At 50.9% G+C, this 12,697-nt stretch overlaps 1 protein-coding gene across 2 annotated transcripts in view; it reads right to left on the bottom strand.

Annotated features, from left to right (window-relative positions):
• Nucleotides 1–12,697, bottom strand: part of POU2F3 (POU class 2 homeobox 3) — a 39,383-nt gene that overhangs the window by 9,482 nt on the left and 17,204 nt on the right. For both annotated transcript variants that reach the window (XM_019288612.3, XM_010404034.3), the window contains 2 exons: nt 1,728–1,832; nt 640–742 (listed from right to left, as the gene is read on the bottom strand). In XM_019288612.3, coding sequence (XP_019144157.1) covers nt 640–742; nt 1,728–1,832 — 208 coding nt within the window. The remainder of the gene's footprint in view (nt 1–639; nt 743–1,727; nt 1,833–12,697) is intronic.

The raw sequence follows: 12,697 nt of genomic DNA, 5'->3' as shown, positions 1-12,697 counted from the left end.
CTTGGATCTGCCAGGCTATGGATTAAAGCAGCAGAAAACCTCCATCCTCACCCCTGGGGCGGGAGAAATGCTGTAAAAATACTGGAGGTAAAACCAGAAATACAGGGACTTTCTCAGGCACTGAGCGAGCCCTCAGCGCTTTCCTGGAGCTGATTTCTCCGTGTTTCAGGAGCAGTGAGACCTTTCCTGCCCTATGGAACATCCAAACCTCTCGCTCTCCTCCCACAGCTGCTCCTGGCTAAGTTGGACCTGTTCTGCTGCCAGCGCTGTCCTCCAGCTCCTTGCCTGGATTTACCCTCCCTCCAAGCGAGCAGCCCGGCCTCTGATCAGCTTTCTGGAATTAATGAGGAGTGGGAGGGAGCCCGGGCGGGCTGGCCCTGCTCCCCAAGGAGCAGCTCCTTCACTGTTTTGCTGGAAAACCGGGCGCTGTCCCGAATTCCAGGCTGGGATCCGTGCCTGGCTGCCCGGGCTGGCCCCAAGGTGGCACTCGTGGAGCGCACAAGGCGCAGGTGCCAGCAGCATCTCCGGCCCGGGATGCTTCTGGGATCATCCCCGGTGTGGGAACAGGCAGCATCACGCTAGGAAAACCTGACATCCACGAGAAATGAGGTTTTCCCTGAATATTTATCCATTTCTTACCTTGTTGTCCTGCCTGAGACTGGGACAGAAGGAACTGGGGGACTGACTGCATGTGCCCAGGGAGCAACACCAGCTGCTGCAGGGTGTGGAGGGAGCTCATGTCCTACAGAAAACAGCAAAGGGAACAATAAAACTCAAGGATTTCTGCTCCTCACAAATCCACGCTGCATGTGGGTAGTCTGGGGGGCTGGAGAGCTGCAGGTCCAAAAGTTTCAGGGGTAGGAGAAGAATTCTGTGCATACAGAGACATCCCCGTGGAGAACTGTCTGCTTTGCCCTGGAAAAGGTAACTCTTGATGAAGACATTTTTGAGGCAATCAAACTCTGGTTGTTGGAACAGTGAAACGTCTTGCATTTCAATTTCTTCCAGACAAAGTATTTCCAGAGTGAACTGCCTAAAATCACCCAGCAAATTGCAGCAGGCTCTCCCAGCTCACCACTGCTGCTTCCCACAGGACTGTTCTGAAGACTGGGGGAAATTGAAGAATCCCTAAATTGTATAGTGGATCTGAATACCCCAGGAAAAAACGAGGGAAGGGCTTACTGAGCATCTGTGTGACCCCCTGGCATCCAACTCCCACTAGAATTTAACAAGAGTTAAGTGCTAAACTCCATTTTTTTTACCTTAGGGAAAAACCAATTCCCTCAAGGAATGAATTTCTTCCCTGGTGTAAATCAATTTGAGGCAACAACAGGCTCAGATTAGGAGTTAATCTGGTCTAGAATCCTATCTCCAACAATGGCATTAACCACACATTCCTGAAGGAGGAAAAGCAGGGCAAACATTCTCAAACACTTCCCCACGGTGTTGTCTCAGCCTCCAGTTACTTCCAGTCCGAGGGATTTCCTGACCAGGAGTGGTTTCCCTGCTTAGCAAACCCTCAGAGGAAATCCAGCACGTGTCCAGTCTACCCCTGAATCCACGAGGAAAAGCCGAGGAGGAAGATGAGGATTCACTTTTCCAATCCAGTGTTCCTCACCCCCTCAGGCTCCTTTTGCCCCTGGCCAAAGGAATTCGGGGAGGGGGTGAGGAGCAGCCTCTTTTCCTGATGAGCAGATCCCGGCTCCCTGGGCAGCCAGGTCACTCACCCCTGCGATTTGGCTCCCTGGCATCATGGATGATCCCTGCACGAGGTGACCCGACCGAGGGGGGATGGCAGATTGCAGGGAGTCGCTGAGGTCCTCGGTTTTAATCTGCAAAAGAGCAAAGGAATTGTAGGATTAGAGAGCAGAGAGGAGGGATGAGCAGGAGGAGTGGAGCTGGGATCCAAGGGGCTGCAAGATGCTCCTCTCAGGGAATTTTCACGGTTTCCATCGCTGAAAATCATGGTCATCCACACTCCTGCTCTCCACTGGATCCCAGGGACAGCTCTCCTGCTCTGCCAAGCCCAGGGCAGGCTGGCACTTTGCTCAATTGAAACACTTCAGGAAAAAACCAATTGCAAGCAGCTTTTCAAGGTTTAAAGCCTTTTGTGGAGTTTTAATGAAGACACAGAGCAGTTCCCCTTTCCAGATCACCACTCAGGCCCCGATGGCAGGGCTGGCCATGGAAAACCTCTCATTTTTCCCTGCAGGAAAGAGAGAATGGTCCAAGGGGATGGGAAAGGAAAGGTCCTGGAGTAAAAGACCTCAAAAAGGCAGAGCAATCTCCCAGACTTGAAAATGCAGCACTCCAGGCACCAAATGCTTTTGTGCCATTACTACCAAAAAGCAACAAGAAATTGTGAGCAAAATCTCCCTCCTCAGTTACAAGCTGTGGAAAAAGAACTGGAAAACTTCCCAGGTGTCCAGTGGTCTTTTGGAGCTACTTTAATATTCAAGCAAAGTTCTTGTCCACCAGAAAATAATGATTTTTAAATCCACATTCGTAGAGAAAAACGCACCCCTGGAGCAGAACCAAATCCTTGTTTCTGGTTTATTCCACAGTCTCCATGTCCATTTCTAACACTGCTGCTACATTGTTAAAAATTAATTTATTTTAAAAAATGAATAATAATCTGTTCCAATTATTGTGGTAGCTGAAATCTTTTGGTAGTGCTGACTAGGACAGGAGGAAGGGGAGGATTTTGGAAGTTTTTAGGTTAATTCCTGAAAGCTGGGTGAGGAGTGCCCATGCACGGGGACAGGTAAATCATACAGAACTCTCCTCCAAGAAAAGACTGAACCAAATATTTCCTCAGCATGAGAACACCCTGAACAAGGATTATTCCTCATTGCAGCAAGAAGAGCCTCTAATTCCCAAAACCTGGAAAAACCAGGAGGACTTTACAAAGGACAGAGCTTGAAAACCCTGAAGATTCACCCTGACTCCTGGACTGACCATCCCCAGGTCCCATCAGACCCCACAAAACCCCCCACCCCCTTCCAAACCCCACATCCCCCAAAGAAGAGGAGGGTCTTTGTCCCAGTGATGGGGCCTTGAGTCCTGCAACCTCCTGCCAGCAGAGGGGGACAAGAAATCCGCTCTAAAAACAACATCTCAAGTGGATATTTTGAGGCTGAAGGAGCTTTTCTGCCCACTTGAGCAACGCGAAGAAATACGCGGAACAATTCCAGTTGGAAGAGACCTCTACAATCATCGAGTCTGAGCTCTGAAGGATCTCCACGAGAGGAGAAAAGGGGGAAATGGGATCACAAGAGGTTCAACAGCTCCAGAGCAGGGAGCTGCAACATTCCCCTGTGCATTTTGGAAGGTGCTGCACGGAGGGAAGGTGATTACAACACCCCCTCTCATTACAGCTCGAGCTCTGGACACCGCCGAAACTCGTTTTGCAATAATCCCAGCTCCTTGCAACAAGAGGTAGACATGCTATAAATTCCAGCTCTTTCCTACCTTTCAGGTTGGCATGATCATCCCTCTTAGCCCGGCAGGGCAAAAAAAAAAAAAAAAAAATCAGGTGGAAAGATCTTCTTGATTGCTATCGACAGCGATAAGTCACTAGATGCCAGGCAAAAAGGGTCAGGAGGACACCCCGTTACCCCTGAGCCATCCAGTCCTTGCAGGCACGTGGATTTAGGGACGTTCTTTGCATTAAAAAGAATCCGTCGGCGCCAAAAAAGAAAAAGACTCAATTATTAAAAAAGAAAAGAAAAAAAAGAAATGAACGTTTGTCTGCTTCATCCAAGGCGGAGCAGTCCCAAAAAACATCGAGTTTTCCACGTCTCAGAGAGCCGGGCTCTGGGTGCTGCCTGAGCCGTGATCCCGATGGGAGTGGGGTGTTGAAGAGGCACGAGCCATTTCCAAACTGAAATCAATTTTTGCAGCTGCCAAGCGGGACGAGCTGGCGGCGCTCCAGGGAGAAAGGGGTGTGTAGCCGCATCCCGGCATGGCTCGATGTGAGAACGGGAGGTGGGTTTGGCAGAGGACCGGTTCCCGATTTAAAAACAACAACATCTCCCACTGCTCCTTCCCCCGGCCCTGGAATTCTCTGGCTCCCTCCTGCGCAGTGGGCGGGAACCTGGGGTTGCTCTTGACAAATCCTTCTCCCTCCGCACCTATTTCCATTGGGTTTAGGCTCAAATTTACCTCGCCCTCCTCTTCCTCTCCCCGACAGGCCTGCAGCTGGCTAATTGTTCATTAGCAGGAGTTCGGGCTCTATCCAAAACTTTGGGGATGGTTTATGCAAATCCTGCTCCTTCATTTTTTTTCCCTGGCTAAACCGGCAATATTGCCAAGTGTACATTAAAAAACCAAACCCGAAAAACCCCAAAAAACCACACACATTGTGGGCGAGGCCACTCAATATCATGAGACTCCCTTAAAATAATGTAAATTTCGGATTAATAAAACGAGGGGAGGAGTTGCCTCCTCCTTTCCCAGTGCATCTGCCTCAGATTTGCAGAAAATCCCTGCAAATATGGGAAGACTTTTCCTTGAGGAACCAAACCAGAAAAAAAAAGATTGAAATGATGAAATCCTCACAGAATCAGCTCATGTGAGGATTTGATGGGAGCTCTGCTGAAACATTGCAAGTGAGCAACAGTGATTTGGGTAAAAATTACAGGAGCAGGTCCCACTGGGATTGCTCAGGATCTTGGTTTGATAGGATCATCATGGATGGGGAAAAGGGAACGAGAAGTCACGGAGAGACTTTGTCCCCATTGAATTTTGCTTGGAAAAATAGCATTATTTAAAGAAAGCAACCTGGTCTGGTGGAAGCTTCATTGCCCATGGCAAGGGGTTGGAACGGGATGATCCTTCAGCAACCTTCCAATCCAAACCATTCCACGGAAAAACGAGCAGGGAAGAGAGCAGAAGCTGCAAATCCCCACGGCTGAGGTGAGGTGTGGGGGCTCTTGGCTGTGAATCTCCAGCACCTTCCTCCCCTGGGGCCCGAGGGGGGGCCCGGGGCAGGGCTGGGAGCAGGTAACGGCAGCTGGAGGCCCGGGAGCTCCTCTGGGCCAGGGCAGCAATCACACTTGCAAATCTCAAGTGGATGTTTGGATGTTTTCACAGCCTTGAAACAGGGTCAGCCCCCGAGCAAGCCGAGTGAAAAACACAGGAAGGGGTGACTGGGTGGAAAAGAGAGAGTCCCTTCCGCAGTTGGCTTGAACATCTGCAAGGATGGATGGGTTCTTACCTATCTCTGGCCTAAACACGACAACAAAAAGCAAAACAAACGAAGAAACACACTGAGGGTGATGGAAAATGATCAAAGCTCCGGAGCCTGCTTGCGTAACTGATTTGTGGAAGGTGTTTCATAAACATTTCATAAGAAGGAGAATTATGAAGAAAACATCTCCCAACCTGCCTGCAATTACTGCACAAACTCTTCCTTACCAGTAGGAAGAAGGGGAGAGGAAAAAAAAAAAAAAAAAAAAAAGGTACAACTGTTTTGTAACTGATCTGTGAACTTCTGGCAAACGCTCGGCTCGTGAAAACATCCTGCAGACATCTTGCAGAGCCGTGGAAAGGCGGGAAGCTGGGAAGGTTCACCTGAGCAGCTCTGCTTGCTGCTGTTCCCTTCAGATGGACCAGCGTTAGGCTCCATGCACTGATGGTTGGATCCCACTGGCTGGGCTGGAGCCCTCCGTGGGTCATCCCAGTTTAGGGATAATCTCAATGTTTTCCCCATCTAGCAGACCCCAAAGCAGCCCCAAAATCCTCCTTGGCGTGAGCTCCTGGTGCGACACACGCAGGGCTCCATCATCCTCCTCGTTCAGCCACCAATTCAGAGCCTCCAATCCTCTCCCCAAATCCAGGTCTGGATCTCTCCTGTCCAAGCCCTGCCAATCCTTGCAGCCCTGCCAGCCCTCTCCAGCACCAGTTATCAGGCAGGAACCGTGTTAGTGGGAGATGGAAGACAGCCCTATTTGTTGGGAAGCTCCTCTTTAGACAGTGACCTCTCTGAAACACGTTTATCTGCCTCCACATCTGGCTTATCTCACGGTCAGAGCCGAGTTTAAGAGTTTGACTCACTCCCAGCCCTCCAGAGCAGAGGGAAGAGGAGGATCAGGTGCACACAGAGGGTCTGGAGCACCTGGCCCTCACTGAAAAGGAATGGCACAACTCTGAGTCACCCCAAAACGCTCTCCAGCACAGCAGGGCTGCCTCAAGCTGCCCCAAATACCTTTGCCTCAAGCCCAGGGAGGAAGCTTTAAGATGGAAATGGGTATTAAGCCGGATCCAAGGCTCTTGCAGCTCCCTGGGCCTTCCCACCTTCCGATGGCGTAAGCGCTCCGCCGTGAATTACCCGCGCACGTGGGCCCCATAAAATAAAAAAACACTAATAATAAATTATGGCAATAATAATAATAATAATAATGGGGTTGCAATTACTATTTCCACATGTACCGTCCTGCACGTACAGCAGGGCTTAGCAGACACCTGGAAAGAAGGCAGAAAACCTTAATGCCAATGCCACGATATTCACCCCGTAACATTTACATCCCACCGAAGGCTGGGAATTTTTGGAAGCTGTCAGCGTGACAGGAAGGAATTCAGCGTGAGATTAAGTCCCTAACAGGCTGTGTCCTAAAACTCAGCCGTGGAAAATTCAAATGCAATCTCTAACCTCAGCACACCTGCATCACCCTACACGAGGCCTTTGAGGTTATTAATTGAGGTCTGATCCGATAGGGTTTATCCTCAGCTTCGGCTTGGGGTGTTAATGGTTGTGCTGGAGTCAAAGTAGAGGTGGGAAGTCAAAACTTTAGGAGCAACCAAGCTGCATGCCTGACAGGAGAAAACAAACAGAACCACACGCAGCTTTTGTGGGCTCTCTGATACAGCTTTTCCCCGGAATTTTTTGCTTCCAAACAAACAGGGAAGAGAGAGAAGTCCCCCCTCGCTGTGATGAACCTCAAATGATCCCCTGTGGCACAGCAGGCTTCCAAAGCAGGGGCTGGGCAAGGGAGAGGAGAACCAAACCAGAGGTGGGGAGAGCACCTGCCCTGCCTGGCCACGCTCACAGCGACACCTGCTCAGGTGGGAGCGTCCTGGCCAGGGCTGCTCCCACAGCCTGGGGGGCAGAGAGGCTGGTGAGTGCTCTCAGGGGGCACAGAGCTGCTGAAAAGATACTGGAAAGGCAACTTACAGCACCTTCCCGCAGGCTGGTGGCACTGAGGCACGCGGTGCCTTCCCTGCCAAGGCCTGTGGGCATCCCAAACTGGGAGCATTTCAACAACAGCCAGGGGAAGATGCCATTTTCTTGGTCAGAGTGGCCAGAACCTCCAATCAAAGCATGGAAAATGCTTTTACCCCCATCAAGGCTGGGATTTCTCCTCTGTCTCCCTCTCAGGGCTCTCCCTGTCCCTTCCTCAGCCCCTGCCCCAACCTTCCCATGGGTTGCAGCTCTGCTTCCTGCACCTCTTTCCCTCTCTCTCTCTCCATTTCACTTGCCCAACTCCCAAACTTCTCCAGAACTCCACCTCTGCCTACACCTCCGTGCTTATCTGCTCTGCTCTCACCCTGGGCTGCATCCCTGCCCCTTTCCTTATCACCCTGATTTCACACACACCACTCCATGGCTTCTCCCCTGCCCTCCTGCAAGCTCACACAGGTCCCCTGGAGCCCAAGCATGTTCCTGTTCCACTCCAAAGTTGCCTTATTGGGATTTTCTGGGCCTGCATGAAAAATGTCCCTTTTTTTTTTGTTTGTTTTCCATGGATCCCTTGCCCATGGGGAGGAATCTCTGCTTGTTCAGGACTCTCTGTGCCTTCTGGCAGTGACAAATCCAAACACCTGGCACTGCATGGATATCCCTGGATTAGTCATCCGTGGGGAAAGTGTCCACACAGCCCAGGTAGCCCTTGAGAGGCAACTTCCCACCACATCCCACGTTTAGGAGGAATTAACTCGGAATCAGACGGCTCCCGTGGCTGGGGCTGGCTCCATCCCAGCTCCACGGGCCTCTCCCGTTGGTCCCTGGCACTTTTGGCAGCGGCTGCCACGCCCCAGGGAACTGGGACAGGACAAGAGCAGCTGGAGGGATTGCATTAAACACAGCGAGCAGCGCGATTAAAGAGAAAGGGAGAGTGCAGCAGATGGGAGAGCATCACACGGGGTTCATCCTGGGTGAGGGGATGAAGCCCACGGGTGGGGGGAGCTCCAAGCCAGCTCTCTGCTCCCAACCTGTGTGAATTCCATGGGCTGGGGAAGCAGTCAGGAGGGTTCCCTGCTGGATAAACCCACTGATCCCACACTGAGCAGATCAGCACCTCTGGGGAGGGAGAAAGTGCCCTCTGATGTCCAAAATTAGAGGCCTTGCTTGGAACCCATCGCCTTCCCCTCCGTGTGCTGGGACTTGCCCTCGTGCAGGACGGGTGCAGGGCCCCACCCTGGCTGGGTGGTGCAGGGTTTGGGGTGAATCCTTGGAGCTCAGCACATGAAAGGCCTTCAAGGACTCGGAGTTCTCTCCTCATTAGTGGTGACTCCGGGAGAGTCACATCCAGGCACAGCACTCCGTGCCACTCAGCCCTCAAAGAGGTGCTGGGCCACCTGGATTGTGGCTGGCCAGTGACAGCCGTGCCTTGGGCTGAGTTTCTGTTGTGGAAAACGAGTTCTGTGACCCTTCAGACAGATCCGTGAAACTGGGGCTTGTCCCTTGTGAGCACAGAAAGCGTTTCCCAAAGGATGAGCAGGGAATTTGCACAAAGATCTCTGTCTCTCGCTCTCAGACAGGTTTGAAGCAGCTGTACAAGGTATTTTGCCAAGGAAACAGGTGTAGGAATCACCTTATAAATGAAGTTTGCTCCTTAAAAGCTGGAGAGCAGGAGTTTGGGAACGGACTGCAGCTGGATGTTAAGGAACAGATAAAATCCAGCCAACTCTGGGTTGTTGTCAACAAATTAATTCAGTGGTTTCAGGTCCACCTCTCGAGAAAACCAATTAAAAAAGGCCAAATCCTTGCTCCTAATTGCATCCCCCTTTCCCTCACAAGTTCCCCTGGCCTGTTTTGGAGCTCATTCCCAGCAAGCTCATCCGAGGTGCCAGAACAAACCCAGCCTGAAGAAGGGGTTCCTCTGCATATCTGTCCTAAGCAAAGCAGGGCCACATTTAGGCACAGAGGACTTTCCCTGGAGCCAGGGCTTTCTCTGATGCTTTCCCAAAGGGCTGCATTTCAATGAGGAACCTGCACACAAACAAATTTATGCAATCAGCCTGTCCCTAGGACAGAGCAGGGAGACTTCAAAAGGGAAAGGCCAAGGCAGAGCTGAGCTTAGATCCAGTGTCAGGCGAGGCAGATACAAGGCCAGCCCTGATTTCCAGCCAGGGGAGGCTCAAGAGATGAAAAGCAGATGCAAGACTTAGGCTGATCCCCTGAGGCAATGGGGAGAAGAGAGAGTGAAATCTGAATTGATCCCCAGAGGGGAGAAGGAAGCAGGATGTGAACCTCCCCTTGAGAGGAGGGCAAAAGAGGACTGGGATGGAAATCTGGAGGGCAGACTGAAACCTGAGCTACCCACGGGGAAAAGCCAAGCAGGAACAGAAATGACATCCAGGGAGCACATGAGATTAGGGGAGGTGGGAACACGGAGTGCAATGAAAAGCGATGAGAGAGATCCCCGGGGGGAGGGAAGCCCTGGTGGAGCGAAATTAAAAGTGCAGGGAGTTTTGCATCCCAGATATTAATAACAAACTACCCAGCGAGTTAGGCCCTTCTCTCCACCTTCAAAAGGATGGAGGGGAGGAAGAACTGGTCTGTGGTTGAGCACAAGACTATGAATCAGAGGATGGGAGTCCATAACCCAGCTCTGCCAGGGAGCAGGCCCCTGGATTCCAATCCACCCCAATGTCCAGGGGCAACCGTCCCATGAAGCATCCCCTGATCCCAGCTGCAATCACAGAGCTCAGCATCTTTGGGAAAAGCCAGGGAGGCAGGCTGGGTCTGCAAGACAGGGCTGAACACCTCCCCGCCTTCCAGAGGCACCAAGGGATGCTAAATGCATTAGCAGAGCGCCTTCAGACGCGTGGGTGGAACCAAACAAGGTCAGGGTGTTTGTTAGTGGCACCCAAAAGGAGCCACCAGGGATTTCACATCTCAGGGGCAGTTTGGCCGCTTTGAATTTCTCACATCATGTGCCTACAGGACATCAGCTGTGGAGCCCTGAGATAACTCGCCCTGCTACCTCAAAGCAACTGCTGGAAATCCCACATCAACCTCAGAAATTAAAGTTTCTTTGGGCAAGGATGGTCAGATATGAACAGAGCAGGGAGAGGACTTGGACAAGGAGGTCCTGAGGGAAGGGAACCCCTCCAGCACCTCTTGCAGGATCCTTCACTTGGGTTTAGAAAGGAGGAATTTTCCAAGAGATCCAGCTGAAAAGGCTTTCTAGGAAGTCTGTTGGAAATCTATGTCCTTGCTACATCCCCTGGCTGGTGTAAACCAAAGAAAGCAAAGAATAGGAATAAAGAACCAGCAGTAAAACTGAAGCTGGGCCCAGCTCAGGCACCTCTGTGCCTGCTTGTCTTAAACACTGTCGAATCTCCCAGCCAGATCCCCTTCAGATTGATGTGATTAATGATAATGACAGGTTTGATAAACAAATGACAGCCTGTCTTGCAAGGGTCAGCCTTTTGCTGGAATGAAGAGTGCCTGGCACATTTGGATAGGGAGCAGAGGCAGATCCTGCCCAGCCTTTCCACAAAAACCTGTCAGCTTCTTTTCAAGAGGGGCATTTTTTCCCCTCCCAGCTCTGGAGTGCAGGGAGGGCTTGGAGAGGAGCTCTCATTCCCCTCTCTGGAGGAAGAGCTGATCCTGCATTCCTCCCTGGCACTCAGGAGCAGCAGATGACAGGGTCCTGCCATCACTTCCCTGCTGGAAAAGCACTCCTGGCTTCAGCAGCTGTGCGTTCTCCTCCTCCAGCTGTGGACGGACGCACATCACCATGAGCTGGGCCACAACCCTCACACCACTCACACAAGCCCTGGCACCTCCCAGAACCATCAGCCCTCCATCCAAGTGTGTCTTCCAGCAGGCAGCACTATCCCAGGGCTTAGCTCCAGACACCTGGCTCTCCACAAACAAACAATCTGGTATTTCCTAAAGGCTGAGCGGGGAATTAAACCACCCCAGACCCGGCGAGACCGCAGCACCTGGGCAGCATCACCACATGGCAGCCAGGAAAAGCTGTTCCAGCACTCTCAGCCCTTGGCCTGGTCCCATTTGAGGCAAACTGGCCTTGAATTTTGCCAGGCAAGGAAAGAGTCACTCAGATCTGTCCCTGCCATGCTCTGGCCACAATCCCAACCCATCAGAGGCAGATGTCCCTGTGCAGGCTGCCAGCACCGAAGGTGAAAGTTTATTACTGTGCCTTTGCATTTCCCTCGCCATAAACAGGAAACAACCAGCATCAGACTCACTAAATAAAAAAGCCAAACCAGATAGGCAAGGCTGAAGATGCTGCTTTTTCCATCCACACCCTTTTCCCTCTCATTCACATACAAATTACTGTTGCATCCAGGTGGGAGGAGAGTTTGAAGAGGGGAGGGAAAGGTGGGGGGGGAGAAGAAATGTTTGCCAAATAGGCTGAGGGATCAGAAGGAGCTTTCTCATAAAGCACAGGGCTGACCCACAAACTGCTAGAAAACCTCAAACTCCGCAAGAGTTTCCCTCCTCCCCGTTTGCAGGGTGCGAGCAGCCCCGGCAGGGAATTGGGAGGCAGGGAAGGGGTCTAACCAGGTCACTCCACCCTTCCCATCCCGCCTGGAGCGCAGCAGGGGAGGGAGGGAAGCAGACCTGAAATGTAGGCCATCTACAAAGGCTGGGGGAGAGGCTTCAACGATGTGAGATTTATGATCTTGAAAGTGATTAGAGCCCAGCACTCCAAATAAAGGCAAAGAGAGCTCCTGCAGTCAGTTTGGAGTTGGGTTTCAAACCATCCTGCCCTGGCTTCGGTTTGAAAACTTGAATTGCAGGCTAACGAAAAAGAAGAAGAAGGAAAAAAAAAAGCCACCCAAAACCAACCTCAAACCCCAAACCAAATTAAAAAACCCACCAACCTCCACCCCTAATGAAAGAGCTCAGCACCTGATTTTACATGAAAACACTTTGATATTTCCAGCTCTCCTCTTTTCCTTTTTTCTCGTCATTTGAAATCTATTTGCAGAATTGAGGATGAATTCACCAACAGCTGAGGTCAACCCTAAACGTGAGTGTGGAGCCCGTGTGTGCTCGGGCTCCTGCTCATTTAAGAGAATAATTTAAAGTAATAATTGTTCTTTTAAATAACAATACTTTCAAATAGTAATTATTATTTTAAATAATAATGATTTAAAATCACTCTACCCATGGCCTTGGGAGGGCCAAGAGAGGGAGACAAAGAGCCACTTGCACAGGGCTGTGTCCACTCAGGGACTGTTCCATCCCATCCCTGACATCCCGGCAAACGCCTTTGGCGGACTCTGGGGAATCAGAGCAGAGTAGAAATAAAATAAAACAATAAAATGAGCTCGTTCACAGTCTTTGGCTTTTTAAACCCTGCTAAATGCCCAGCTAAGTTGGCTATTCAGTTACACAGACGAGCTGGAATAAATGAGTTGGATTTTGTGGTGGAAGGAGGAAAATAAAAGTGGAAATGCTGCAAAAAAAAAAAAAAAACCATAAACCACAATTTCT

The sequence above is a fragment of the Corvus cornix genome, chromosome 24 (genome assembly GCF_000738735.6).
Source record: "Corvus cornix cornix isolate S_Up_H32 chromosome 24, ASM73873v5, whole genome shotgun sequence".
Classification (NCBI taxonomy): domain Eukaryota; kingdom Metazoa; phylum Chordata; class Aves; order Passeriformes; family Corvidae; genus Corvus; species Corvus cornix.
This window is presented reverse-complemented; position numbering and strand designations above follow the sequence as displayed.